The sequence below is a fragment of the Anabas testudineus genome, chromosome 5 (genome assembly GCF_900324465.2).
Source record: "Anabas testudineus chromosome 5, fAnaTes1.2, whole genome shotgun sequence".
In the NCBI taxonomy this organism is placed as follows: domain Eukaryota; kingdom Metazoa; phylum Chordata; class Actinopteri; order Anabantiformes; family Anabantidae; genus Anabas; species Anabas testudineus.
Window position 1 is genome coordinate 3,911,302 of NC_046614.1, and position 27,895 is coordinate 3,939,196.

Consider the following 27,895-nt stretch of genomic DNA (forward strand, 5'->3'; position numbering starts at 1 on the left):
TAATTAGGTTCTAGCATCCAATAAGAAATTTGCAACACATGATATCAGTGGACTACTTCAATAATAACAATAATGACACACTTTAACTGAAATGCATTCCCTCTTTTCAAGTTAGAGTGAAACCACGGGACCATTGACTCTTGTCCTGGACTGCTGGGACCCACATTCTGTTGTAGTTTGTCTGCACCCTACAGTAAACACGATTAGTAGCGTCAGTGCGTGGGCAGTACCCCGTCCTTGCTGTGACATCAGAAATTCTTACGAGTTGGGCATGGTGCCCGGCTGCACATAGAGTCTGCGATGACGGATCTCCCAGGCACTGCGTCTTTTGGTGTTGAGTCCATGATGTCGCCACTCTCTTCAAACCAGCACTGTTTTTTCCAAAACGACAAGAACACTGCAGTGAATATGGAACTGCAACAAACAAATGCAGCCAAATTGAAAGATGAAATACGGAAATAGGCGCAGCTGTCAAAAATGCGGAGTGCTCCTTTAATTATTCCACGACAGTTATTGGTGTGCTTGAATGCAGCATGGCAAGTCAGAAAGGCGGTGGGAGGACGTGTGGCCATGCGTAGTACAGACCGCCCTCTTACAACACCCCCAGTCTACAAAGAAAGCTACGCTGCTGCTTTCGTTATTTTACCCCATCTGGAGTCTCAGGCTAGGTCAACTGGAGACATACAGAGGTTACCGAAGTTGTAACAATTCGACGTTAAAGGGTTGATTTCTCTGCTGTCTGTGCTGCTCTCCTGTCTAGCTGAGCCTTACACCAGCTAGTCTAGATTCTCGCTCGGTCGCTTGTTAAGTAAATACGGCAGCAACGGGAAGACAGACACCAAAGTGACATTTAAGCTACGGTAACGTTCATCCACAACAATGGCAGCGCAGGATTTTAATTTCTTGCTAGCGACAGATTCTTACAAGGTGAGTGGACCCGTCCTTGATTGTTGTTACGGTTTCTGTCGTGCTTTGGGCTTCCTTTTCTAATAAATATTAGCTAGTTTCTAGCTAGTTTCTCATTTCCCATCACAGATGATGTTAGCTGTTGCACTCCGGGTCAGTTAGTGTAATGTGTTGACTGTTCAACAACGTTGTAGTAACGTGAAATGACGTGAAAACCCAAAGCTAAGTACCAGTACAAACTGTTGACGTTAGCATCGTTGTACGGAGCTGTGTTTACGGGGTTAGAGTCATACAAACAGTGTTAATCAAAATGAAATCCATGAAACCCAATTAAAAATATAGGACTCTACTCTAGGACGAATAGAGATTATAAGCGATGGAAGCTTACGTTAATGTTAGTCTCGTCTTTCGATATCACCATACCAAAATAAGTACTTACATCAATGCCTTTTTCGTTTAAGAAAAATACTATTTTTGATTTTATTTTGAATTTACAAAAAAAATTGTTTTTGTCACTGTTAAGGGAAGTCTACCAGAGGAATCTCTAAACATCATACTAAGCTATTCAACTATTTGGCCAATCGTTGGGCACCAACAGTTTTAACAGTTTTTGATAGCAACTGCAGACATGGTCAGATCTGACACAGGAATGGCAAGGAACTCAGAAAATAAAGTTGTTATTAAAAAGGGTACAGGCCAGCACATTACAAAATGTGTTGCTTTGCTCAAATAATTCTTTCTGTATCAAAAATTACTGCAGGAGCTCATACTTACACCCCCCACACACATTTCAGCTGTATGATCACATGGTCAGTGCCCCCATAAACACACTCACAATACAGTATAAATCAACTTCAAATGTGTACATCCTAGTATGCAGACACCCAAGCATAACCAGGATGACATGTATGTGCTAACCTAAAGGGAATGATGTGATAAAAGCACGTCATTATGCTTTTTCTTCTGAAGACTTTAGAAGCCAGGACTTATTACAGAGCACAGCCAGAAATGTTACTTTCTTTCTCTACAGTGCTGTGTCATCTTATGTATTACAGAGCCCAACCCCTCCTTGACTGTGTAGCTTTAAGCTTTCAGTTTCATTTCTGTCAATTTGTAACCTAAGTCCAGCTGTAAGTCAGTCCAGTGGTTGGACAGGATGTGAAGGTATACTATATACACTAGCATATGCTCAGCTTGTGAGTTAAATGCCAGCTGTCACTGTGAAATGTCATACAGAGGTTTGCACTCCAGCCAAATGACAAAGGTTTGGATGATGACCATGCAGCCTTTTTATTAGCTCCAACAATCCCTGAAAACAAGTCCAAAGCAGCAGCAGCCAAGAGGTTTCCTTCAATGTATCTGTAATCACAATCACATAATAGAAACAGATTGTGATGAGCTCATGTGAAAGTCCTCTAGGGTGAATGGGTGCACAGCACAGCACAACACTACACTTTTTAAATAAAAGTAAATACTAAAACAAAGCTCTACTAATTTAAAATAATATTTTTATTGCCTCTTTACCACAACATGACATACTCCCAAATTTCCCATCAAATGTTTGAATTATTCAGTGAAATATCCCATTATCTGCTCAAGAGCTTGGTCCAATATTTGGAAATAACTTAGATTTTCCCTTAAATTTAAAACTAGGAGAAAAGTTATCTCTGTTCAGTATTGTGTACCTACAGAACTATTGAAGTTTGAGTCAGTCTCAAATGCAAAGGAACACAAAGATTCATTTTCCTTCTGTTTCAGATGCTATACCCTGTCTGTACTCCTGACTCTTTTATTTTGGCTGTGCATATTTTCTCGACCTCCTGTCCATATTTCATAACCACTTTGCATAATTAGATTATAATGGTGGTGATGCAGATTATGACGTCACCTGCTTGACTACATGGTTTTTCACTTGAGCAACACTGGCCAATTAAGTCTACGTGTGACTTGTCTATGTGTTCTGTTTTCTGCTGAAATTCTTAGACCGTATTCATCTGGGAGCACTCCCTCGCTATGAACAGCTCTTAATGCCTTACTGTAGCCTGGTTTGTTAACAGCATGGTAAAACCATAATTGCATGTGTAAAGGCCTCTCCAAATCCATCTTTACTATAGCAGCTATTTATTATTTATTTTTATCTTGAAAGTACTTACATAAGTAAGTAAGTAATACAGCATATACAGATTGGCTTGAGGTGTGGCCCTCAAATTTTCCAACTGTGCAATTAGAATATTACGTGATCCATTAACCTTTAGTAATTGCGAGAGAAGTCATACACTGCAGCCTAAGACATTCGTCACACTACGATCTATGATCTGGAGTCTGGTCCTGAACGTGAACCTGCTATTGCACAATAAAAATTTCAACAGGATGTTTCTTAACAATGTGACTGGGGATTGTCTGTGCATGTTTCTAAACTACATCAAAAGTGTATAGTTAGTGTTTCAATCCAGTCATTCAGACTGTTTCAGCTAAATCAAGCACTGTCTTCCACTTCCCCGTCAGGTTCAGCACAAACAGTAAAATAGTCTGCATTCATCTGCCCCTTCTTCTGTTTCTGATTCTGGATTGAACAAGACACCTGCAGACAGTTAGACTGTGTTATGTGCTAGAGGATATAACCACTGAATGTAATTGTACAGAAAAGGGCTTTGTTTAAACCTTTGAACAACTAAAGTCCATTAATTGTCTGGTTGTGCGAAGAGCCAGCAGGCACTGGCATAGGCAAATCTTTCCTACAATGACAAGTAAGGATGATGAAAGTATTGAAAACATATATATATATATATATATATATATATATATATATATATATATATATATATATATATAATATAGCATATATAATATAATATGTTTCATATGCTTAAAGAAGATACATAGGCACATAAAATTAATTAAATTACAAAATTAATTAATACCAATACAGATTTAAAATTTTATAAAAGATTCTTACTTGATTTAACTGATCTGAAAATTGCTCAACATGCTTGAGTTTTTCCACATTTGGTAACTTTGTGTTTTTTGTTCTGAGCTTAAAGTAGGGGAAAGGAGAGAAGTTCAGTAGGAGGCAAGATGGCAGAAGGCAGAAGAATGCAGAGTGAATGACTCTTGAAGCTATTTCTTCCAGTGAGTGGCTGTTGCCATTGATTATTCAGTTAGTGCTGGAAGAGCACAAAGGGAGAGTTGTGCTTAAAGCTGGCATCATTTCATGTTGGGCATTTTACTGTAAATGCAAACATCACATTGAGTAGACAGTCCTTTGGTGCAGCTTGTCATTAGTGTGCTTACCAGAATTTTAAGTCATGCTGTTTTATAATGCAAATCTGTTTGGTGTGATAAGATTAGAAAACAATGAATGAACATTAGTGATACTGCTGCTGGTTATTAGCATTGCTACATATTGAAATTAGACTCAGTTAATCTGTTTTGGGGGCTTTGCCTGCAAACTGGTTGTGCTTTATCTTGGTTTGTTCTCTTTCAGATCACACACTACAAACAGTATCCTCCCAACATCAGCAAAATTTACTCCTATTTTGAATGCAGACGCAAGAAGGGTTCTCAGTTTAACGAAGTGGTCTTCTTTGGTCTGCAGTATCTGCTGAAGAAGTACCTCACAGGTATGTTCACATTAACTGCTCTGGAAACAAACAAAACAACAAGAACCAAAGTTATATTGAGTTATTATTTTATTTTATTCTGTTCTTAAGGTTAATATGTCACTGGATTTTATTAATGTTGTTTTGCACATTCTCCATTCTCCAAGTATTTTTTTTTTATTTAGGTCTGTTATGCTTTGCTTGCAGCCACTAATATCTGCAGTATATAACTATAATATTTTTGAAGAGTAGTCGACACATTTTCTAAATAATTTACACTTACGTTAAAATCAATCACAAAATCTAAAATTGGCCTTATCTCTGCTACCACATTTAACCTGAAGGTAGAAATCCTGGGACATTCCCAAAATATATGATAATGACGAGCATACATATTGCCACACTTCCTCGAACACTGACCTTGTTCAGGTTTCTTAGTTTGTGTTTTCTAAATTTTAGGGGAGATTAAAAAATGTACAATGTTTTTCTATGAAAATTCCCTCCACAGTTCTAAGCAGGACGTGGTAGATTGTGTTCTGCAAATGTGGTTTGATATTCTTGTTGAAGAAGTGTCTTAATTGTAGATATCCTGATCTGAAATGTTGCTGGAATGCTTACAGGCTCAATTATATTGTGAGGTACACAGGCTCCTAATTTTGGCAATATTCATCAGGCGGAAAAAGGCGTTCTAGAGATTTCTTTATGTATGAAGTAAAGGAGATATCCTGGTCAAAGATATCTCCGAGATTCCTCACAGTGTTACTAGAGGCCATTGCTATGTCTTCTAGGGTAAGAATGTCATTAGATATTGTGTCTCTGAGATTTTTAGGCCCAAACAAAATTACCTCTGTCATGTCTGAGTTTAGGAGAAGGACATTGGAGGACATCCCGGCCTTTGCAGTTGAAGTTTGTTTAATTGATTAGTTTCTTCTGGTTTTATAAATGAATATAGATGGGTATCAGCTGCATAGCAATGGACATTTATAGACTGTCTCCTAATTATATTGCCTAACGGGGACATATATACAGTGGCAAGAAAAACTTTGTGGACCTTTTAGAATTTCATGGTCTTCTGCATTTCTGCATTTGTCATAAAATGTGCTCTGATCTTCATCTAACACACAACAACAGAAAAACACAGTCTGCTTAAAATAATACTACACAAACATTGTATGTTTTCATTGAACATAACATGTAAACATTCACAGTGCATGGTGGAAAAAATATGTGAACCTCTAGCCTAATGACTTCTCCAAGAGCTAATTGGAGCCAGTAGTGAGCCAACCTTGAGTCCAATCAGTGTGATGATATTGGATTTGTTGCTGAAAGCTGTCCTGCCCTTTAAAAATACACACCAGTTTTGGGTTTACTGTTACAGCACTGTTGCTACTCGTGCTAGGCTTGGTCGTACTGTAAAGATGACTGCAAGAGCACAGCGCAGAATGTTGAATGAGGAAAGAAGCATCCTAGAGTGTCAGCTAAAGACTTACAGATATCTCTGGCACATGCTAACATTTTTGTTGACACATCTACAATAAGGAATGGAGTGAACAAGAATGGACTACATGGGAGGACACCACGGAGAAAGCCATTGCTGTCCAAAAAATATATTGCAGCACGTTTTTAAGTTTGCAAAAGCGCACGTGAATGTTCCACAGCACTACTGGCAAAATATTCTGTGGAGAGATGGAAAAAACACATAACACTATGTGTGGAGAAAAAAAGGCACAGCACACCAACATCAAAACCTCATCCCCACTGTGAATCATGGCAGAGGGAGCATCATGGTTTGGGGCTGCTTAGCTGCCTTAGGGCCTGGAGGGATTGTTGTCATTGATGGAAAAATGAATTCCATAGTTTATCAAGACATTTTGGAGGAAAATGTAAGACCATCTCTCTGCCAACTGAAGCTCCGCAGAGGATGGGTGATGCAACAGGACAATGACCCAAAGCATACAAGTAATTCAACAAAAGAATAGCTTCAACAAAACAAAATACTCTTTTACATGTTATGTTCAATAAAAACATGAAAACATATAATGTCTGTGTAGTATTATTTTAAGCAGACTGTGGTTTTCTATTGTTGTGACTTAGATGAAGATCAGAGCACATTTTATGACAGATTAATGCAGAAAATCATGAAATTCCTAAAGGTTCACAAAGTTTTTCTTGCCACTGTAGAGTAAAATAATTGGTCCAAGAACAGAACCCTGTGGAAACTGTGTAACTAACATTTGTGTCCATGAAAGAATCATTATTAACATGCACAAACTGGAATCTATTTGATAAATACGATTTAAACCAGCCTAGGACTGTTCCTTGTACCCCAATGACATGTTCCAGTCTGTGTAATAAAATGTTGTGATCTATATTGATCTATACTAACAAAATTAGTATAGAGAGAAGTTGTCTGATGCTAACAGAACATTGTTAGTGACCTTTTCTAGCGCTGTTTCTGTACTATGACATACTGGAAATCTTCATACAAGTTATTCCTGCGCAGGTGGTTAAATAATTGCTTTGAAACTACCTTTTCAAGGATTTTAGAGATAAAGGGCAGATTGGATGTTGGTCTATAATTTACTAAATTTACTAATTTAGTCCATAGTAGCCTTTTTGAGTAGAAGTTTGACTACAACAACCTTAAAAGCCTGTGGTACGTAGATACTGGTACCATACGTTCTACGTACGTAGAACATAGATTGATCTGATCTAATATGGACGTGCTGCTTATTTATTTTTATATATATATTTATATATTATATTTATTATTTATAAGAATTTGTTTTACTTTTGCAGACATACAAGTCCATCCGTGCTATTTATAGTGAGGATCGATAATTTATTTCTCTCTAATAGTTATGATTTTATTTGTAAAGAAATTCATGAAATCATTGCTGCTGAGAGGGGCTAAGGGGATACTAGGCTCAACAGAGCTATGACTCTTTGTCAGCCTGGCTACAGTGCTAAAAATAAACTTAGTTGTTGGTTAGTTGTTCTTATTTGCCTCTATTAATGAGGAATGGTTCTAGCTTTATGGAGGGCTTTTGTATATATTATTAAAGTGTCTATCCAAGCTAGGCAAGATTAATCTAAATTAGTGGAACACCACCTCCTTTCCAGCTTACGCGACGTCTGCTTTAAGCTACGGATATGTGAATTATACCATGGAGCTAGCTAGCTTCCTCTGATTCTCTACCTTCTTTTTCAGAGGGGCAACAGTATTAGGCATTGTTCGGAGTGAGGCTGCACTATTATAAACAAGATACTCAACTTGTGCTGGAGTAGTTAGGATGACTGCCCTCCTCTGTGTTGGTACATGGCTCTGAAATAAAAGATGGAATCAGTTCCTTAAATTTGTCAATAGCATTTTCAGATAAACATCTGCTGTAGTGAAATGTATTCTAAGGTGAAGTAAAGTTTACAGTAAATTCAAATGTTATTTAAAAATGGCCAGATAAAAAAGGGATTTATGGAAAAACTATTAAATGATCAATTTTAACACTGTATGGGGGTTAGCTGCTGCTTGTTTTTGCACGATACCAGAAGTCTTGTTGGTTTTCTAGAGGCTGAGTAAGTTCTGTGCATGTTCTGTACATGACTGAAGATATTGTAACTTTGGTTTGATATCTACAGGTCCAGTGGTTACAGAAGAGAAGATTCAGGAAGCCAAGCTCTTCTACCAGATGCACTTTAAACAGGTTGTGTTTGATGAAGAAGGCTGGAGGAAAGTCCTTGAGGTACACAGAGATTTTCAACATTCTGTGTGGACAGATGCACACATACAGAGGTGTTCATTATCATAGATGCTGTAAATTAAAGGAAATATGCTTGTCAATTTGTCAGAAACACGATGGCCGCCTTCCCATCCGAATCAAAGCCGTCGCAGAGGGCAGGATAATACCAAGAGGCAATGTGCTCTTCACTGTGGAAAACACAGATCCCAACTTCTACTGGCTCACCAACTACATTGAGGTAAACCCATGTTAAGTTAGCAGGTCAGTCAGAAAACATATTCCACTTTTAGTAGAGCACACTTTTAAGTAGTGCAGCATATGAGATCTTATGCCCTTTTAAACCAATAGAGATACCAGGGATATAAATGTCACCAAAATATGTTTCACACTGTATCAATAAAAAGAGTAAAAGGCCTTTTAAAAGCTCCTATGTACTTTCTTTACTAGTTTCATATACTGCATATGGATAGTATGGTGCTCATACAAGTAACAGCTTTCTCCCAAAGTGAAACACCTTGTTTTTAGCTTTCAAATAATACTATCACATATTTAAAAAAAATCATAACCAGAGAATTAAGTAAAATAACATAACAAGGCAAAACGATTTGTCAACTCCACATTTAATTTAAGATATACATTTTTGAGCCATGCTCAAATTTTTGAGTTCATACCTCTTTTATGGTGTATTATTGTTTTTGTTTCTTTCTTTGCTTTTTTAAAAAAAATTCCAAACCAAGACATTAGTCCGTCAATATTGTTATTGCAGTTTCAGCCATAGTCTCGGAATCGTTACACAAAGGTTGCTACATAAAGACTCTCATTGTCTGTAGTTTTGTTTTTCTCCACATCTACTCTGTGTCAACTACTTTGTATCTTGCTGGCCGTAGACAATGCTGGTCCAGATGTGGTATCCCATCACAGTTGCCACCATATCAAGGGAGTTTAAGAAGATCCTGGCCAAACACCTGAAGGCCACGACAGGGAGCCTTGAAGGCCTGGACCTGAAACTGCATGACTTTGGCTACAGAGGAGTCTCCTCTCAGGAGGTTAGGAGGTCTCAGGGGACTTTCTGTCATTGATTTTATTTTGAGAGAAATCACCACTGAGGTTGAGAAATACTGCAAACAAAACTAATTTATTTTATTTGTGTATAATTGATTAATGTTGTATTGCACATTTCCTTTTTGCGCCGTGACATTTCTGCACATTCAGTGCCACCGATTATCAGATAGATAATCAGCTGGAATTCTTCAACAGAAAGCCTGATGCACATGGCCTATAAAGCAAATTATCTTCTTGTCATATCTGTTTTATGCATAGGGCTGTGTTATGATGATGTTATGAAAGATAATTGTGATGACATAACGGAAATGTTTGATTAAGATTGATTTGATTGAGTCAACTTATACAGCTTTTCAGGCTAAAGAATATTGGACATTGGAGTCCCAAGAATGTGTCTGTATATTTCAATGTCAAAAAACATGTAGATTGACTTCACTGGCCTGCCTGAAAATGTTTGCCTCAAACCCTCTGACGGAGTAAAATGTTTTCAGGGTGTGTTGCTTAGTATTCAAATGAGATGTGATCCCAATCCCTCTTCGCAGAAGCTCATGTGACGTAGCTAAGTTCAGGTTACAGCGGCTTTCTTGTTGCCTGATAAGGGGGAAGTCGCTGAAATTCAATGGATTCAGTTTGACTGAGAAACTAGACCAACTGGTTTGGCCGAAGCTGACTAGTTTCATGGAGACAGTTTTCAGAAGAGGTCCATACAAATATTTTCATCAGGACTTTCTAAAAGGTCAGTAAACAAGTTTGTACGTCGAATCTGGTTTAGCATAGTGTGGCTAATGTGGCTAACGCTAGCGGGCTAATTCTGCTACATTCTCTGCTCTGTTTTGTCTGAATTTTGGTTCGAAATAACACAATTGTAAGTGGCAGAAAGTAACATTAGCTCGGCTCTAAGTAGGCTACATATTTTTCAATGGTAATATTGAAAGGACAGGGATAGTTGGAAAATTAGCAGGGCTGGGGTACATAAATAAATTGGTGAGTGGTGCCTCCCTGGACGTAGGAAATAAGCTGTTATTCAAGTCGGTGTGGTTTATGGATTTTCCAGCAAGCAAGACTACCTCACCGGACCAGTACATCTTTGTGCTCATCTAACTGGAAAAATCAAAAACCAGTCCCGTTTGTTATTGTGTACCGACCTCCTGTCCCTTACTCTGAGTTTTTAACTAAATTCTCAGACTTTCTATCTGATTTAGTTCTTAGTGCAGATAAAGTCATTATAGTGGGTAACTTTAATATCCATGTAGATGTTGATGATAACTGCCTCAACACTGCATTTAATTCACTATTAGACTCCTTTGTTTTTACCCAAAATGTAAATAAACCCACTCACTGTTTTAACCACACCCTTGATCTTATTCTGACATACGGTGTGGAAATTGATCAGTTAATAGTTTTTCCCCAAAACCCTCTATTATCTGACCATTTCTTAATTACATTTGAATTTACAGTACCAGACTTTACTACACCTACTGATTAGATTCACTGTTTATGTGAAAATGCTGTTGACAAAATTTAAGGAACTGATTCCATCTTTTATTTCAGAGACATGGACCAACACAGAGGAAGGCAGTTATTTCAACGTTACTCCAGGACAAGTGGACTATCTTGTTAATAGTACTGGTGCTTCACCCTGAACAATACTTGATACTGTTGCTTCTCGGAAAAAGAAGCTTGTGAATCAGAGGAAGTTGGCTCCATGGTACAATTCACAAATCCGTAGCTTAAAGCAGAAATCACATAAGCTGGAAAGGAGGTGGCGTTCCACCAATTTAGATGAATATTGCCTAGCCTGGAAAGACAGTTTAATAATATATAAAAAAGCCCTCCGTAAAGCTAGAACCTCATATTACTCCTCATTGATAGAGGCAAATAAGAACAACCCTAGGTTTTTTTTCAGCACTGTAGCCAGGCTGACAAAGAGTCATAGCTTTGTTGAGCCTAGTATTCCGTCAACTCTCAGCAGCAATGATTTCATGAATTTCTTTACAAATAAAATCATAACTATTAGAGAAAAAATTGATCAGATCCTCCCTGCATACAGCATGGACTTTACAACAACTCTAGATTCAACTGCAAGACCACGCTTAGACTGCTTCCTCCCCGTAGATCATTCTGAATTAATTTCAGTAATTAATTCCTCTAAACCATCAACATGTCTCTTAGATCCCATCCCAACTAGACTCCTCAAAGATGTCTTACCTTTGATCAGCACGTCCATATTAGATCAGATCAATCTATCTTTACCATCTTTACTTTTTTTAGTGAATTATAGACCAATATCCAATCTGACCTTTATCTCTAAAATTCTTGAAAAAGTGGTTTCTAAGTAATTGTATGACCACCTACGCAGCAATAACATGTATGAAGATTTCCAGTCAGGATGTAGAGTACATCCAAGCACAGAAACAGCACTGGTAAAGGTCACTAATGATCTTCTATTAGCATCAGACAATGGACTACTCTCTACTCTCGTCATGTTAGATCTTAGTGCTGCATTCGACACTAGATCACAACATTTTATTACACAGACTGGAACATGTCATTGGAATTAAAGGAACAGCACTAGAGTGGTTTAAATCGTATATATCAGATAGATTTCAGTTTGTACATGTTAATGATTGAATCTTCCATACACAGCAAAGTTAGCTATGGAGTTCCACAGGGATCTATGCTTGCACCGACTCTTTTCACTTTATATATGTCCCCTTCAGGCAATATTATTAGGAAACACTCTATAAATTTCCATTGTTATGAAGATGATACCCAGCTATACTTATCTATGAAACCAGGAGAAACTAATTAATTAGTTAAACTTCAAGCATGCTAAAAAGACATAAAGGCCTGGATGTCCTCCAATTTCCTTCTTCTAAATCCAGACAAAAAAAATCTCAGAGACACTATGTCTAATCACGTTCTCACCCTTGATGACTGAGTATTTGCCTCAAGTAATACTGTAAGAAATCTCGGAGTTGTCTTTAATCAGGATATCTCCTTCACTTCATACATCAAAGATATCTCTAGAACTGCCTTTTTTCACCTTAGAAACATTGCTAAAATTAGGAGCATCCTGTGCCAAAGTGATGCTGAAAAACTAGTCCATGCATTTGTTACTTCCAGACTGGACTATTGTAATTCATTATTTATAGGATGTCCCAATAACTCATTAAAAAGTCTCCAGTTAATCCAAAATGCTGCAGCCAGAGTTCTGACTGGAATTAGCAAGAGAGATCATATTTCTCCTATGTTAGCTTCTCTCCATTAGCTCCCTGTAAAATCCAGAATTGAATTTAAAATTCTTCTCCTCACTAATAAATCCCTTAATAATCAGACCCCATCTTATCTCAAAGAACTCATAGTTCCATATCTTCCAAGCAGAACTCTACGTTCTCAGACTGCAGGTTTACTTGTGGTTCCTAGAGTTTCCAAATGTATAATGGGAGGCAGAGTTTAGCTCCACCCTCTCCACATTTAAGACTAGACTCAAAACTTTCCTTTTTTATAAAGCTTATAGTTAGAGATGGATCAGGTGACTCTGAACCATCTCTTAGTTATGCTGATATAGCTTAGTCTGCTTGGGGAACTCTACTGACAAACTGAGCTCCTCTCTCCTCTCTCCTCTCTCCTTTCTCCTGTGTCAATGCAAATACCACCATTGCATGTCATTAACTTTGTGTCTTCTCTCTCCTGTAGTTGTGTTTCCTCCTCTCTGTCTCCCTCTCTCTGTACTTTTCTGCAGGTATCCTCGGCTTGGAGCTGTACATCTCCAGAATCCAATTCACCTGCCCGATGTTCTTGCTGCTTGTTGTTGTCTTATTGCCTGCTGTTCTTTTCTCTCTTCTCTTTCCACTCACCCCAACCGGTCGAGGCAGATGGCCGCCCACTATGAGCCTGGTTCTGCTGGAGGTTTCTTCCTCTGAAGGGAGTTTTTCCTCTCCACTGTTGCCTAAGCTTGCTCAAATGGGATTGTTGGGTTTTCTCTTTTGTATTGTTGTTTGTATAAATATTTTCTGTAAGGTGTTAAACCTTACACTGTAAAGTGCCTTGAGATAACTTCTGTTGTGAATTGGCGCTATACAAATAAAACTGAATTGAATTGAATTGAATCTAGTTACTCATGCTGTGCACACAGGTCATCTGTTGACAGGTCCACACACAAATAACTGGTTGTTATTTTTTAATTCTTTAAGTAGATAGTTTACATTTTTTTCTCACACTAATTTATATTTATTTAAATTTTGTTTCAGTTGTTCTGAATGTGTCACAAAGTACAGTTTGCTACACCAAACACCTCATGTAAATTACAAAGGTGTTGTTGATGAAAAATAAAGGAATGTAAAGCTTGTATAACTCAGTCCTCATTGGTTTGGCTCAGCATTCTTTCTTTTAGGTCTTTGAAGGGTCCAGTTGATTGTTTTGCTAGTGGTCAGTGAACATTGGTCATTGTAATACAGTTTAGACCAGAAAATCAAATCAGATGTTATTAACAGCACACCAAAGACAACATTCTGAAGATAAAAGTAATAACACCTGAAGTACCTGCACAACAGTCCAAGAAATAAAATGTGAGCAAAATGTTTGTAGTGTTGTCTTGTTCAACATGACTAAAGGAGTATATACTAAAAAGAACAAAAATGTCGATTAGAAATGACTGTATTTATTCTAACTCTTCTGTACTGCTGAGCTCCATCATACAAAAAGGTGTCTGCTAGTCTTCTCTCAGTATTAGAAATTGAAGTAGATAAAATGGTTAGTATATCTGTCAGTATACAGAAACGCACAGTAACAGCAGCTGAGCCAAATCCTCTAAGTAACAGAACATAAGGTTCACAAAAGGAAGAAATACTGTGGGACTGCTGAATTAGAATCTGAGTGTTTTCTTTTAGCCAGTGATCTGAGAGAGAAATGTGAGTAACTCACAACATGTCTGTTGACTCCCTAACAGCCACTCAGTCTGGATCTCCCTCCACACAGGTGACATCTCTAGTAGATAGTTTCTTAATGAGTATTGAAGTCTTTTCAGAACACAGTTGTGTACTTTAACAGGCAAATAAAATAATTCATTTTCTGATTAAACACAGGAATACATTTTACAAAATATTTAACATTTAAAAGAACTTGTATTTTGACAAATTCCATTACTCTGCATTCTGTAAAGTTACTAGAGTAACAACTGAGAAGTTAGTACTGTTTGGGAAGCAACACTGAAGGAAGCTGTAGGATGACGACAGGACAGGACACTGTAACAGTACTACAGTATTCTGTCAGTAATAACAGTGTGTTTGTGTGGCTAGGAAAAATAATGCCATCCTGTTTTTGTTGGCAGTGTTAGAACCGAGCCTGAGGCGGGACTGTGTGAAGTCAGCCTCAGTCTATGTAGACCATTTGAAGGATTCCAAATGGTCTGTTCTGGGAGAGGATTTGAGTACACGGGTAATTGTGGCGAAAAAAGGAGAAATTGCACTACATAATATAACATACTGGATGTGTGTCTACATGCACCTTAGAGTCATAAAAATCTACCAAAATTTCCAAGAAGTGTATTTTGCATAATAGGACCCCTTTAAGAGTGATTTCTTAAGTGTGATATAAAAAACAATTATGTCCCAAGGTAGATTTCTCCCAGAGAACTCTGATTACTCTGCCATATAAATGCATAGGTTTCTAATCTGTTTTTACAAGAGTGCATGCTGTAAAGGGGAGCACTGTAGCTGTCTGTATGTCTTTTTAACAGCACTGTCAGTCACCTCCCCCAACACGGAATAAAAAACGATCGGAAAGCTGTCTTTTCTTCTTTTCTGTCTCCATACTGCTAAAATCTGTGTGACCCATGCTTCCAAAATCAGCCCAAGGCACGAACACTGGTTTCTTTCAGTAACCTGGTTATTTACTCAAGAATAACTGTGATGTAATAACACTGTTGCATAATGATAGTTTTGAACTGAACACACAGACACTATTTAAATCTCCAATTTATAATGTAACTGTGATTGATAATTTCCACCTCTATCTCCAGTCTGCAGCATTAGGTGGAGCAGCTCACCTAGTTAATTTCTGCAGCACGGACACAGTAGCTGGTCTGCTGATGGCTCAGCGATATTATGGCTGCCCGATGGCTGGCTTCTCCATACCAGCCGCAGAGCACAGGTACAACACCACACAAAAATATAAATAGATGGGCTTAACATGTAAAAGTAACTTTAAGATGTGACAACATAAAAAAAGATCTTACTTCTTACTTGTAAATTTAGAATTTATGTTTACTCTCAATGTAAAAATGTAAATGTAACCAATATAATAATAAATAATAATATCAGAATCTAGAATGTATATTCAATTAATAAAATGAAGTTAGTAATTATTCATCCATCCGTTATCCTAACTGCTTGTCCTCCTAGGGGTTGTGTGGATGCTAGAGTCAAGACAAACAACCATTCACATACACTCACATTCACACCTATGGGCAATTTAAAGTCACCAGTTTTCCTAACTGTAACTGAATGTCATTGTTGTGAGGCAAGGGTGCTAACCACTACACCATTGTGCCGCCCTGTAATTCTTATGAAGTCAATGATGAACTGATGAACTAAGAATTTTCAGTATCTCAGTCAACGCAACAAACACGCCACAGAAATTGCACAGCTGACATGTACCATCACAAAGAAAACACAAATGTTAGAAAACTAAAATTGTGTAAATACAAATATGGTTAGATGTCTCCACAGGACCTAAAAATTGTGGCAAAGACAGATCAAAATCTGCTAATGCTGCAGGGCTCTCTTTCATAGCCATGCTCTACAATGTCTCTCTCTCTCTTTTTCTCTCTCTATACATATACACACATATAGCTGCACCTATCAATCCATCACTACGCCTTCTTCCTCTGTCTATCACTACTATGTCTGGTTGGTTAGCCATTACCAGCTTGTCTGTATGTGGACATCCCACAGGATCTTAGCTTGCTCATTCTCAACCAACTTTGGAGGTGTATCCTATTTTGACCTTAGGACTTCCACTGCTCGGCACAGATGTTCCTGTACACTATGCCAGCCGCCTGGTTATGGTGTTCCATGTACACCCTGTCTGCTAGCATATTGTATTATTGTATTGGACATCTTTGCACAGCTTGCACCCAGGGAAATTCCTGATGTGAACCCCAGCCTCTACTGATCTTGTTCTTAGAACTTGTTCCTGTTCTGTCATTGGAGACTCTGTGCTGTCATTCAATCCAGCTTTGTCCACTGATAGGATTTTTTGATATGCGCCACTTCTTTTATCAATCGGACATACATGCCATGCAGGGGTTTCTCCTTGCATGATGGTTCCTGTTCGTGCCCCTCTTCCTCCTTGGGTTTCTGCTGCCTGAGGTATTCACTAAGCATGTCATTCTTTGGGGCCATCTTCCTGATGTATTCATGGATCTTTGTTGTTTTATTTTGGATAGTGGCTCTAATGCTCACTAGGCCTTGGCCTCCTTCCTTACGCTTAGTGTACAGTTTTAGGGTGCTGGATTTGGTGTGAAACCCTCTATGCATTGTAAGGAGCTTCCTTGTCTTAATGTGAGTGGCTTCTATCTCTTCCTTTTGCTAGCTTATTATCCCAGTGGGGTACCTGATAACTGGCAGTTTCTGTTGTTAATTGCCCCGACTGTGTTTTTCTCATTTACCTCACTCTTTAGGAATTGAATTACTCTCTGTAGGTATTTAGTGGTTAAGACTGTGCTGGTGACCTCTTCATAGGCTTTCTTGTATTCAATCCAGGCAGTGCACAGGTTGGTATATCTTGTCTTATAGTCTCGACTGATTGTTCGATCTACCAGTATCTAGCGTTCTACCAATTCCTTTTTTGGCCCCATTAATGTTTTGAGCCATGTGGCTAATCATCTTAGCAGCTATGATGCCTGACAGGAGCTTCCATATTGTACACAGAAAGCTTCAGCAGAACCAGACTTAGTAGGGGCGGCCATCTGCCCTAACTGGTTGGGGTGAGTGGAAAGAGGAGAGAGAAAACAACAGAAGACAACAAAAAAACAATAGCAGAAACACTTGGCAGGTTGGTAGGGCCAGTAACTGCACTCTGGAAATATACAACTCTGAGGGCGAGGATGTCTGCAGAAAAGTACAGAGACAGGGAGACAGAGGGGAAGATTGAGTAGTTTCTTGTAGTGCTCTATGTAGCCTGTGTCTGTACACAGCCAAAGATTGTTTGCAGGGAAAGATACTCCACTCTGTAACACCTCTGTATGAACAGCTGCAAGTGAATCAGTCCAGTCTTACAAAGTAATATGTTTCACTCAGACAGATTCCATCATGACACCTATAGTGATTAATGACTTATGACTTGCTGTGCTGTAGACAACATACCAAGCCGGGTTGGGAGATCTGCATGCACCCTTTGTTAAGTCATCTCGAGAGGTAGTATCAGAGGCAAGGCAAATTCACTCCACCGCCTGTGTGAAAAGCCTGAGGGGGTACAGAGGGGGTAGGTGAAAAGGTATGAAGTTTGGCAATGTTTAAAAAAAAAAAAAAAAAAAAATTCATTAATCCCAGAGAGGGAAATTGTTTTGCCTTCTTACAGTTGCTCTCAACTCAGACAAAAGGAAAGGCCACAACCAGAAAGGATCCAAAGCAACACAAATACATAATAACGTAATATATAGACTATGTAAGATGGATGAAAATAGGTCAATAATTATAGTCCAGGGTGGAATGACAACAGATATATGACAAGAATGTGTCATTTCCTTCTCCCCTTACAGAGGGGGGAGGACTAGTAAAGATTGATAAGTGATAAATGGTCTGCACTTATATAGCGATTTTCTACCTAACTGCTACTCATAGCGCTTTAACACTGCATCTCATTCATCATTCGCACACACAGGCACACACACCCCCACCCACACACCAATGGCAGAGCTGCTATGCAGCAGATCTGACTCACTGGGGGCAACTTGGGGTTCAGTATCTTGCCCAAGGACACTTTGGCATGTGACAGAAGGAGCCAGGAATTGAACCACCAATCCTATGATTCCCAGATGCAGGCTGAGGTTGAAGATGTGTTGGAGAACACCACATAGCTGATGAGCACAGGGTTTCAGCACCCATGCTAATTCCATCTAGCGCTGCAGCCTTTGTAGAGTGAAGTCTGTATAGCTCTCTCCTCACCTGTTCTGTTGACATGGACATCGTGTGGGTGGTGACTGAGTGGTGTGGGGGAGTACTGAAGAGCATGTAGTAAAGTGCAGGGGGTTCTGAGGCACAGACTGGAATCTATTGAAACAATTTGTAAATTTGTTGATCCGGTCCACATTCCTCTCAGTCACCTGGCTGCTAGACTTGTAGCCAGTGATGGTCCTCATGCCCCTCCACACCTCCTTGATGTTGTTATGCTAAAGGTTTTGTTCCAGTTTCCTCCTGTACGCCTCCTTTCCCTCCCTGATTCTGACAGACAGCAGTCTCTGGACCCTCCTCGCTGCCTTCCTGTCACCTGACCTGAATGCCTTCTTTTTGTCATTCAGGATGGCTTTAATGTTATTAGTTACCCAGGGTTTGTTGTTGGGAAAGCAGCAAATAGTTTTAGTAGGTACGTGGGTGTCTACACAGAAATTAATGTAATCAGTGATGCAGTCTGTCAGTCTATGAATGTCCACACCACATGTTCACAGAATCATCCATTCTGTATATTCAAAGCATCCCTACAGTTAGTACTGTGGGAGGAGATGTACCAGGTTGTGATCTGACTTTCCCAGACAGGGGAGGGCAATGGAGCCATAGGCATCTTTAACATTAGCATACATCTGGTGTATGGTATGTACCGTTTTTTCCGCACTATAAGGGGCACCTAAAAGCCTTCAATTTTCTCAAAAGCCGACAGTGCGCCTTATAATCCGGTGCACCTTATATATGGATCAATATTGAGCCGCAACAGGTCTCGCAACTACGGTAAGCAGCCGCCGACTCCATTTTCCCTCATAGAAGAAGTAGGGCGCGGTGCATGCTGGGATATATGACTTCGCGAAGCGTGCCATTTCATTTGCATTTGTTTGTGCAAAGACCCCAAAATGGCTCCTATTAAGAGACACGCCTACAACGCAGACGAAAGAAGACGAAACAGAGTTTCCGAGGGAACAAAGCGAGATTGCAAAAGTTGGAGGACAAACTCGAACAGTGGGTTGTTGAACAGAGAGCAGCAAGTAGAAGTGTCAGTACAATCACTATCCGAATGAAGGCAAAAGCACTAGGACGCGAACTTAACATCAATGAATTTAGAGGCGGTCCTTCTTGGTTCTTTCGGTTTATGAAAAGACGTAATCTCTCCATCCGCACACAAACTACTGTTTCACAGCAACTGCCAAAAGACCTGGCAACTGGCCACTTTCCGCTCATACTGCAAAAACAAGATTACTGAAAAAAAGATCCGGCCAGAGCACATAATCAACATGGACGAGGTTCCACTCACCCTTGATTTTCCTGTGAACCGCACTGTGGATAAAACGGGAGCACGTAAGGTGAATGTTCACACCACAGGGAATGAGAAGTCATCCTTCACTGTAGTTCTCGCCTGCCAGGCCTATGGCCAGAAACTTCCACCCATGGTTATTTTTAAGAGGAAGACCTTGCCAAAAGAAAACTTTCCAGCCGGCGTCGTCATCAAAGCTAACTCGAAGGGATGGATGGATGAAGAAAAGATGAGTGAGTGGTTCAGAGAAATTTATGTGAAGAGAACAGGTGGCTTTTTTCACTCAGATCCGTCCCTATTGATCTACGACTCCATGCGCTCCCATATCACAGATGGTGTCAAAAAACAAGTGAAGCACACTAATTCAGTGCTCGCCGTCATTCCGGGTGGATTGACAATAGAACTCCAGTCGCTAGTTCACCAAGACGGGGAGACAGCGCTGGATGACATACGCCACTATCTGCCAGTGGATCGTAAATGCCTGGGCTGATATATCAGTCTCAACTGTGGTCCGAGCTTTCAGGAAGGCAGGAATTGTCACTGAACTGCCAGACAATTCAATTCAATTCAATTCAATTTTATTTGTAGAGCGCTTTTTACAATTGACATTGTCACAAAGCAGCTTTACACAACCAAAGAACAGTACATGAACAGTGTATGTGTATGAGTCATAATAATCTGATTGTCCCTGATGAGCGAGCCGAGGGCGACAGTGGCAAGGAAAAACTCCCTGAGAAGGCAACAGGAAGAAACCTTGAGAGGAACCAGACTCAACAGGGAACCCCTCCTCATATTGGTGATTACATGCTGTGTAGGCAGCAGTCCAGTATAACAGTTAATGTATTTTAAGTTAATATGGAGTCCAGTTAGTTATTGCGGGCAACAGCAGTGACACTGACTTTGACGAGACGGAGCCGGGGATGTTGGATGCCATATTCGCCCAACTGTTCAATTCGGACACTGAAGAAGAATTCGACGGATTCGTGAATGACGAATAAACTGATAAAGTGAGCTTTACGTGTTTCCTTTGTGTGTTTACAGCTTAACAAGGACGGTTTTTAAGTGTTTACTAAATCGAGAAAAAGTCTCCCTCCACTATGTGATGTAAATGTTGCACTACATGTTATACCTTGCTGTTGTTAAAAGATAAACTTTTCATACTACGTCACTGACTTTACCTCGGGGAAAATAATAAAACAGATGTTAGCTGTCTATTAATAAAATTTGACCGACTTATCTGACTGTTTTGTTGACATTCCCTTTAGCGCAGCTCTATCTAATGGTTGCATAACGTAACGCCAGCCTCTACTGAAGCGTCTATTCTATGCGCCTTATAATGCGGTGCGCCTTATATATGAAAAAAGTTTTAAAATAGGTCATTCATTGAAGGTGCGCCTTATAATGCGGAGCGCCTTATGGTGCGGAAAATACTGTATGTAGTGATTGCGGTTGGAAGAATGTAAACAACCATTAATATGGTGTGTAAAAACTCCCCATGCAAATAATATGGACAGAGTCCCACAGCCATTAGTTAAGACAGACACGCTCTTTCACAGTTACATGACCAGGATGGCACCATTTCCTTCTCACTGTTTTCTGCCTCCCTTCCCTCAGGGGAATGCACGGGAGGCCTTTTTATGATCTCATCAGGCATGTTTAAAGTCCTGGACAAAGTTAGATCTTTTACGCCGGTCGTTTATTGTCATGCATTGTGGTTTTAATGATTACTGTTACATTCAGCTTTATTTAAGCAACCTGTTTAAGCGACCAGACATAACACTGCACTGCAGAACTGGGGAAAGTCAAACCATCGTTACAGTGTGCAAGTAGTTAGATAAGGGCAGCAGAAGGTGACCCAACCAGTCATGTATTATTATGATATTATTAAGACCCCAATCTTACTCCAAGTTGAACTTCATCCAGTAATACCTTCCTGCTGTACAGCCGTACATAGTAGTAGTCTGAGTATAATTTCTCCTCCAGTTTCTCTTTACCTATACATTGTTGCAGTAAACTGAAGCTGAGACCATAGGTTATGATGTTGTACTTGACATGCATCCACCGTGTCCGTGCCGGTTACCTAGTAACAAGTTGCAAGAAAAAGTGTGTTAACCCTTTGGGATTACGTGGAGTTTTGCATGAATTGGTCATAAAATGTGCTCTGATCTTCATCTAACTCACAACAATAGAAAAATACAGTCTGCTGAAAATCATTGTTGTTGTCATTCATGAAAAAATGAATTCCAGAGTTTATCAAGACATTCTGCAGGAAAACGTATAAACATCTGTCTGCCAACTGAAGCTCTGCAGAGGATGGGTGATGCAACAGGACAATGACCCAAAATATACAAGTAATTCAACAAAAGAATAGCTTCAACAGAACAAAATTCAACCCGATTGAAATGCTATGGCGTGACCTTAAGAGAGCCATTCACACCAGATATTCCAAGAATATTGCTACACTGAAACAGTTTTGTGAATAGGAGTGGTCCAAAATTACTCCAGATCGTTGTGCAGGTCTGATCTGCAACTACAGAAAACGTTTGGTTGAGGTTATTACTGCTAAAGACGGGTCAACCAGTTATTAAGTCCAAAGGTTCACATACTTTTTCCATCCTATATTTACATATTATGTTCAATAAAAACATGAAAACATATAATGTTTGTGTAGTATTATTTTCAGCAGACTGTTAGATGAAGATCAGAGCACATTTTATGACCAATTCATGCAAAACTCCATGTAATCCCAAGGGGTTCACACACTTTTTCTTGCACCTGTATGTAAAACACACACTGGCGCACCTTTACAGCGTAAAGTACAGTGTAACGGACACACTACTAGTTACAGTAACTACTGCTTATTAGTTTAATTAGCCCAAAAATTTCTCCTGCTCCAGGTCTGAATGAAGCTAACATTAGCTTTGCTGTATAGCACTACTGTGCAGCTAATGTGGCTACATTCTACAAGCTAACCAAGTAAACAAAGAAGACAAAACACTCTGTTTGTAACATTTACGGCTTCAAGCTTTGAATAAGATACAGGTTTAAGTCACAAACAGAATAATTTCATGTTTGAGTTTTATGCTTACTAACTACATAATGACAGAGATCAACAATACGGACAGTCACTGTGACGATGATTAAAGTGTTTCTCTAACTATGCAAGGACATTTTGCAGAAGTAGACTTGGTCCAGCTGGTGTGGGTGTCTCATCTTTTTCTTGGCCTCCCTGTTGGTCTTCCACAGCTCATCTTGCTGTCACTACCATTTGCTCTTGGTCATGGCTTCACTCACAGTGTTCCGCTGGCCGCTTGCCTCTGTCTAATTTACTATGTCAGACATTAACGGTTCTGACAATGTGGTTTTGCCAGCAGCATGAGACTGTTAATTGTTGTTTCTTTGTGTTATCCAGTACCATCATCTCTTGGGGGAGAAGCAGGGAGAAGGAAGCATTTGAGCGAGTCCTGGACCAGTTCAGCACAGGACCAGTCTCAGTGGTCAGTGACAGTTACGACATCTTTAATGCCTGTAAACACATCTGGGGAGACAAATTGAAGGAGCGAGTCATGGAGCGTAACCAGGACTCCTGTCTGGTCATCCGGCCAGACTCTGGAGATCCAACAGAGACTCTTATTGAGGTAAATAACAGAACTGGATTTGTAACTGACAGCAAAAAAGAGAGATCTAAAATAGATTTAAATGAAATCAACATTTAGTTACATTCCAACAAATGCTCAAACATAAAGCTGAAAAGTCACATAATACTGATTACTGTTAAACTTTTATTAAAGGTTTTTTAACATACCTTGAATTAAGGAGGGAATGTTTTCATTTAAAGCATAATTATTAAAATAAATCACAACTATGTAGATCACAAAGACTCTGACTGCAGTAAGGTAAAATCTGGAAGTTGGGTCATGGCAACTGGACTTCCTTCTTGTTAGGTTGAAACATTTCACGACTCATCCAAGTAGCTTCTTCAGTCTAAAGATATTTGGTTGGAGACCACAAATTTGTGCTCCAGTTTGGTTTCACTTCACCTTTGGCCTTAATAGGCTTGTCAGGTGAAACAATGGAACAGGGGGTTGTGTAGGATGTAATAGTCACACCTCTGCCAAGCCCTCTTATTTCCTAGAGTGGGTCATTAGGTGTGTCCAACCTGGTGCAGGTGTGAATTCTATAACTTTACCTAGAATGAGCACTGTGAATTTTCATCAAAGTAAAGAAAAATGTGCATGCACTTACTTAATAAAGTTTTTTTTATATTAATCTCATTGGTTTTTACAGTTGTTCTTAATAAAGGCACAAAGATCTGATTGTTTTTGTGTTATTATTTTAGGCACATTATATTTGTTAATAGTCTTGACTTAGATAAAGATCACATTTTATGACAAATTAATGCAGAAAACCATGGAATTTCAAAAGGTTCACATCCTTTTTGCCACTGTATTCCAAGATGACAATGTCAGGATTTGGGTAAGGAAGCATGGCACATTATTTTCACACATGGGTTGTCTACCACAGAGACCAGACCTTAACTCCATTGAGAATCTTTAGGATGTGCTGGAGAAGACTTTGCACAGCGGTCTGATTCTCTCATCATCAATACAAGATCTTGGCGAAAAATAGATGCAACTCTGGACATTGCAGAAGCTTATTGAAACTATGCCACGGCGAATGTGTGGTGGAATCACAGCTAAAGGCAATCTAACATATATATGCGTGAACTAAACAATAAGGCAGAATAGTAACCTTGACCTGTTTTCTGACCTGCCAGCTAGTATCTTTGTACTAGCTGGCTCTCCCACAGCAGCTTGTTGGTGTCTATCCTCCTCCTTTCCTTTATCTCTCTGTTTATTATCTACACCTATCCTTGCCCGACCCTTTGCTTCAGCTGCAACAGCAGCACTGGATGAAGGCTGGAAATATTCAGAACAAATTAATCAGATAGCTATGGTGAATCACATGGCTCAGCTGTCTCACACGTATTTTCTTAATTTTCTGTTTTGATAATATCTCTGGTCCGAGTTGTCTTTGCACCTCCCCAGGATGTGCCCTTTTGAGCTTTGGAAAATGTTTTTCAGTATTTTTTAAGTGTTATATGTATATGAGTCATACAACTCAAACTGTTTGATGTTTTTGACACTTAAGGTTTCAGTTATACTACCACCAAATAGTTTGGTACATTTCATGCATCCCACATCAATTCCATATCTCAGCAGCTACAAATTAAATGTTTGTTTTAAGTTTGTTCCCTGACACTTCAAATCCGTACATATTTTTGGCATGACAGTGTAAATTGTAGATATAAATTTACATCTGGCATTTATCCTGTCTGAAATCCCATAAGCTCTAAAATCAGAAAAGTAATACATGCACTCCAAGAGTTTGTGTAACTCCAGAAAATGAAGTGGAGTAATACATCTTCACTCTTGAATCCCATCATTTCATTTTCACGGGTTGCATTCTCTCAGTTTATGATCATGCAGATCAGTACACTGTTGGTATAGATAAGCTGTTGTCCCTCTCCTCTCTGTCTCTTTTTCTTTAAGTTTCATTCGGCAATCTCAACGTAGTTGGTCGGACTATGAACAAGATGCATCCGAGTCCCTGAGTTCTGGGAGCAGTTAGTGTCAAGGGAAAGGCAAACATACATTTCATAGTCATTGCTTTTTCAACTTGACGTGTCTTTCTTATAAGAGTTACATAAGTTATTATTTGGTATTTGGACTGTAGTTGTACTATTTTCAGATTTAAACAAGTAGAATGACACTAAACATAATATTTCAAAATTAACATTTTGTTAGCAAGGGACCATAGTTTTAAAGATGGGTGCCAGGTTCTCTGTCTATGTGTGTGTGTGTGTGTGTGTGTGTGTGTGTGTGTGTGTGTGTGTGTGTGTGTATTTTCTTTTTTGCACAAACTTTGTTTTTTTGTTCTTTGTAAATCCTGCTCTTGTGAGGAAATTTTAGACAGGCTTTACAACTTCAAAGAGCATTTTCAGGGTTAAGACTAGGTTTTAGAGTTAGGGGTAAGAATTAGGTTTTAGTTAGGGATAGGCATTTGGTTGTGATGGTTAGGGTAAGGGGCTAGGGGGGAAAACTGTGTTTCTCAGGGGGGCTTGCATCACAAAATTAGATGTGGTATAGACATACCATACTGTTGGCTTGTGACAACCAGCATTCCTGAGTTTTGTTGAAACTACTGGTTTCTTAACATCTGCTCTGAAAAGGGGATTTAAACCTCCAATACGCCTGTACAGTTTAAAGTAGTTAGTTTTTGGTGCTGTCATTAGCTAAAGGGCTGACTTTTTTTTTTATCGTTTCAATGACATATTAAATATGGACAGTAACAATGCAGTATTTGTTATCAGTATTATCAGTTAAAATATATCTGACTGTAGTTGAAATATAAATAATTCCATCCAGACTAACTAGATTTACTTGCCACTGTGCAAGATGTAGATGAAGATATTAAGACAGCACAAAGTGAACATACAGACCTATCACCTAATAAATGTTTCGAATGCCAACTTTGTCTTGTAGGTCATTAAGATTTTGGAGGAGTGTTTTGGCTGTTCTCTGAACTCTGTTGGATACAAGGTGCTGCCTTCTTACCTGCGAATTATCCAGGGAGATGGCATTGGCCTTGGCTCAGTGGATAAGGTAAGTTTGGTATTTTCTCCTCACTGATGTTTAAACTAATTATTTAGTATATTTTTATGTCTTTCCGTGTTGCAGATTTATTTTTCCTGTTTTGGTAATTATTTTTATCTCTAAGTATCATCACCACTCTGACTTTATGTCACCAACACACTCTAAACCTATTGTGCTTTGTTTTCATTATCAAGTTATTGCCACAGATCAGAACTCAATTAAAATCACTTTTTTTATTAAAAGCAAATGTTGTTTAAGGACAGTCATATCCATTTAAACAGAATTTCACAGTTACAGTCTCTTAACTTGTAATACTTAGAAATAAAAGTTTGGTTTTTCTCAACAATGCTCTGATTTTGCTCTATTTTTATGCCCTGCCATCTGGTACACATGTTTACTATCAATCTTATTAGTGTATTCATCTTCAATATAAAATCAAGATGTTAAACTCTAGTACATTGTGTCTCTCTGTTTTCCGAAGATTCTTAAGAAGCTGAGCGATGAAGGGTGGAGTGCTGAGAACGTTTTCTTCGGCTGTGGCAGCGCTTTACTTCAGAAACTCAACAGGGACACACTCAGCTGTGCCTTCAAGTGTAGCTATGTGGAGGCTAACGGCAAGGGCGTAAGTGCAAGACGTGGCTTTATTTAGATGATGTGACAATATCTTAGTTAAAAGATTTTACAAGAAGTTTAACAATTTGTGAGAATGTCAACAGAGAACTAATCTCAATGACTTGACACGTCTACCACATACACACATAGACAAAATTGTTGGTACCCTTCTGTTAAATAAGAAAAACTCACATTGGTCATTAAAATAATTTAAAACTCATAATACATATAGATTTACTGAAAATTGGACATGTTAAACTCAAGTGGGTCCTGTAATTAACACCACAGATGTATTCAAATGTGTGATCAGTCAGTCTGCCTTTTTAAAGGGTGAAATTAGTCACTGTGCTGTTTGGTACCATGGTGAACATGGACCACAGAATGTTAAGGAGAGAGTTGTCTCAGGAGATTAAACAGTAAATTACAGTGGCAAGAAAAACTTTGTGAACCTTTTGGAATTTCATGGTTTTCTGCATTAATTTGTCATAAAATGTGCTCTGATCTTCATCTAAGTGACAACAATAGAAAAACACAGTCCGTTTAAAATAATACTACACAAACATTATATGTTTTCATGTTTTTATTGAACATAACATGTAAACATTCACAGTGCAGGGTGGAAAAAGTATGTGAACCTTTGGACTTAATAACTGGTTGACCCTTCTTTGGCAGCAATAACCTCAACCAAACGTTTCCTGTAGTTGCAGATCAGACCTGCACAACGATCTAGAGTAATTTTGGAACACTCCTTTTTACGAAACTGTTTCAGTGTAGCAATATTCTTGGGATGTCTGGTGTGAATGGCTCTCTTAAGGTCATGCCACAGCATTTCAATCAGGTTGAGGTCAGGACTCTGACT

General features: G+C 38.9%; 1 protein-coding gene across 3 annotated transcripts; it reads left to right on the forward strand.

Annotated features, from left to right (window-relative positions):
• Positions 1–333: 333 nt before the first annotated feature.
• On the forward strand, positions 334–27,428 carry nampt2 (nicotinamide phosphoribosyltransferase 2). Of its 3 annotated transcripts, none has more exons than XM_026344576.2 (10): positions 334–927; positions 3,941–4,035; positions 4,391–4,526; positions 8,142–8,245; positions 8,352–8,480; positions 9,130–9,288; positions 15,327–15,457; positions 23,181–23,406; positions 26,314–26,433; positions 26,906–27,428. In XM_026344576.2, the coding sequence occupies exons 4-10, from the start codon at positions 8,192–8,194 to the stop codon at positions 27,071–27,073; spliced, it is 987 nt and encodes a 328-aa protein (XP_026200361.1). In that variant the 5' UTR covers positions 334–927; positions 3,941–4,035; positions 4,391–4,526; positions 8,142–8,191; the 3' UTR covers positions 27,074–27,428. The 3 variants fall into 3 exon arrangements, with proteins under 3 accessions (XP_026200361.1, XP_026200360.1, XP_026200359.1); XM_026344575.2 differs by having other exon boundaries at positions 3,948–4,035; XM_026344574.2 differs by lacking the exon at positions 3,941–4,035 and having other exon boundaries at positions 337–927; positions 26,906–27,425.
• Positions 27,429–27,895: the final 467 nt, after the last annotated feature.

Excerpts from the sequence above, each read along its gene's own strand:
- nampt2 (XM_026344574.2), top strand. The coding sequence starts at position 880 with ATGGCAGCGCAGGATTTTAATTTCTTGCTAGCGACAGATTCTTACAAG. Across the intron at positions 9,289-15,326 it reads GAGGAGTCTCCTCTCAGGAG|TCTGCAGCATTAGGTGGAGC; the intron begins GTTAGGAGGTCT and ends CTCTATCTCCAG. Across the intron at positions 23,407-26,313 it reads CAACAGAGACTCTTATTGAG|GTCATTAAGATTTTGGAGGA; the intron begins GTAAATAACAGA and ends TTTGTCTTGTAG.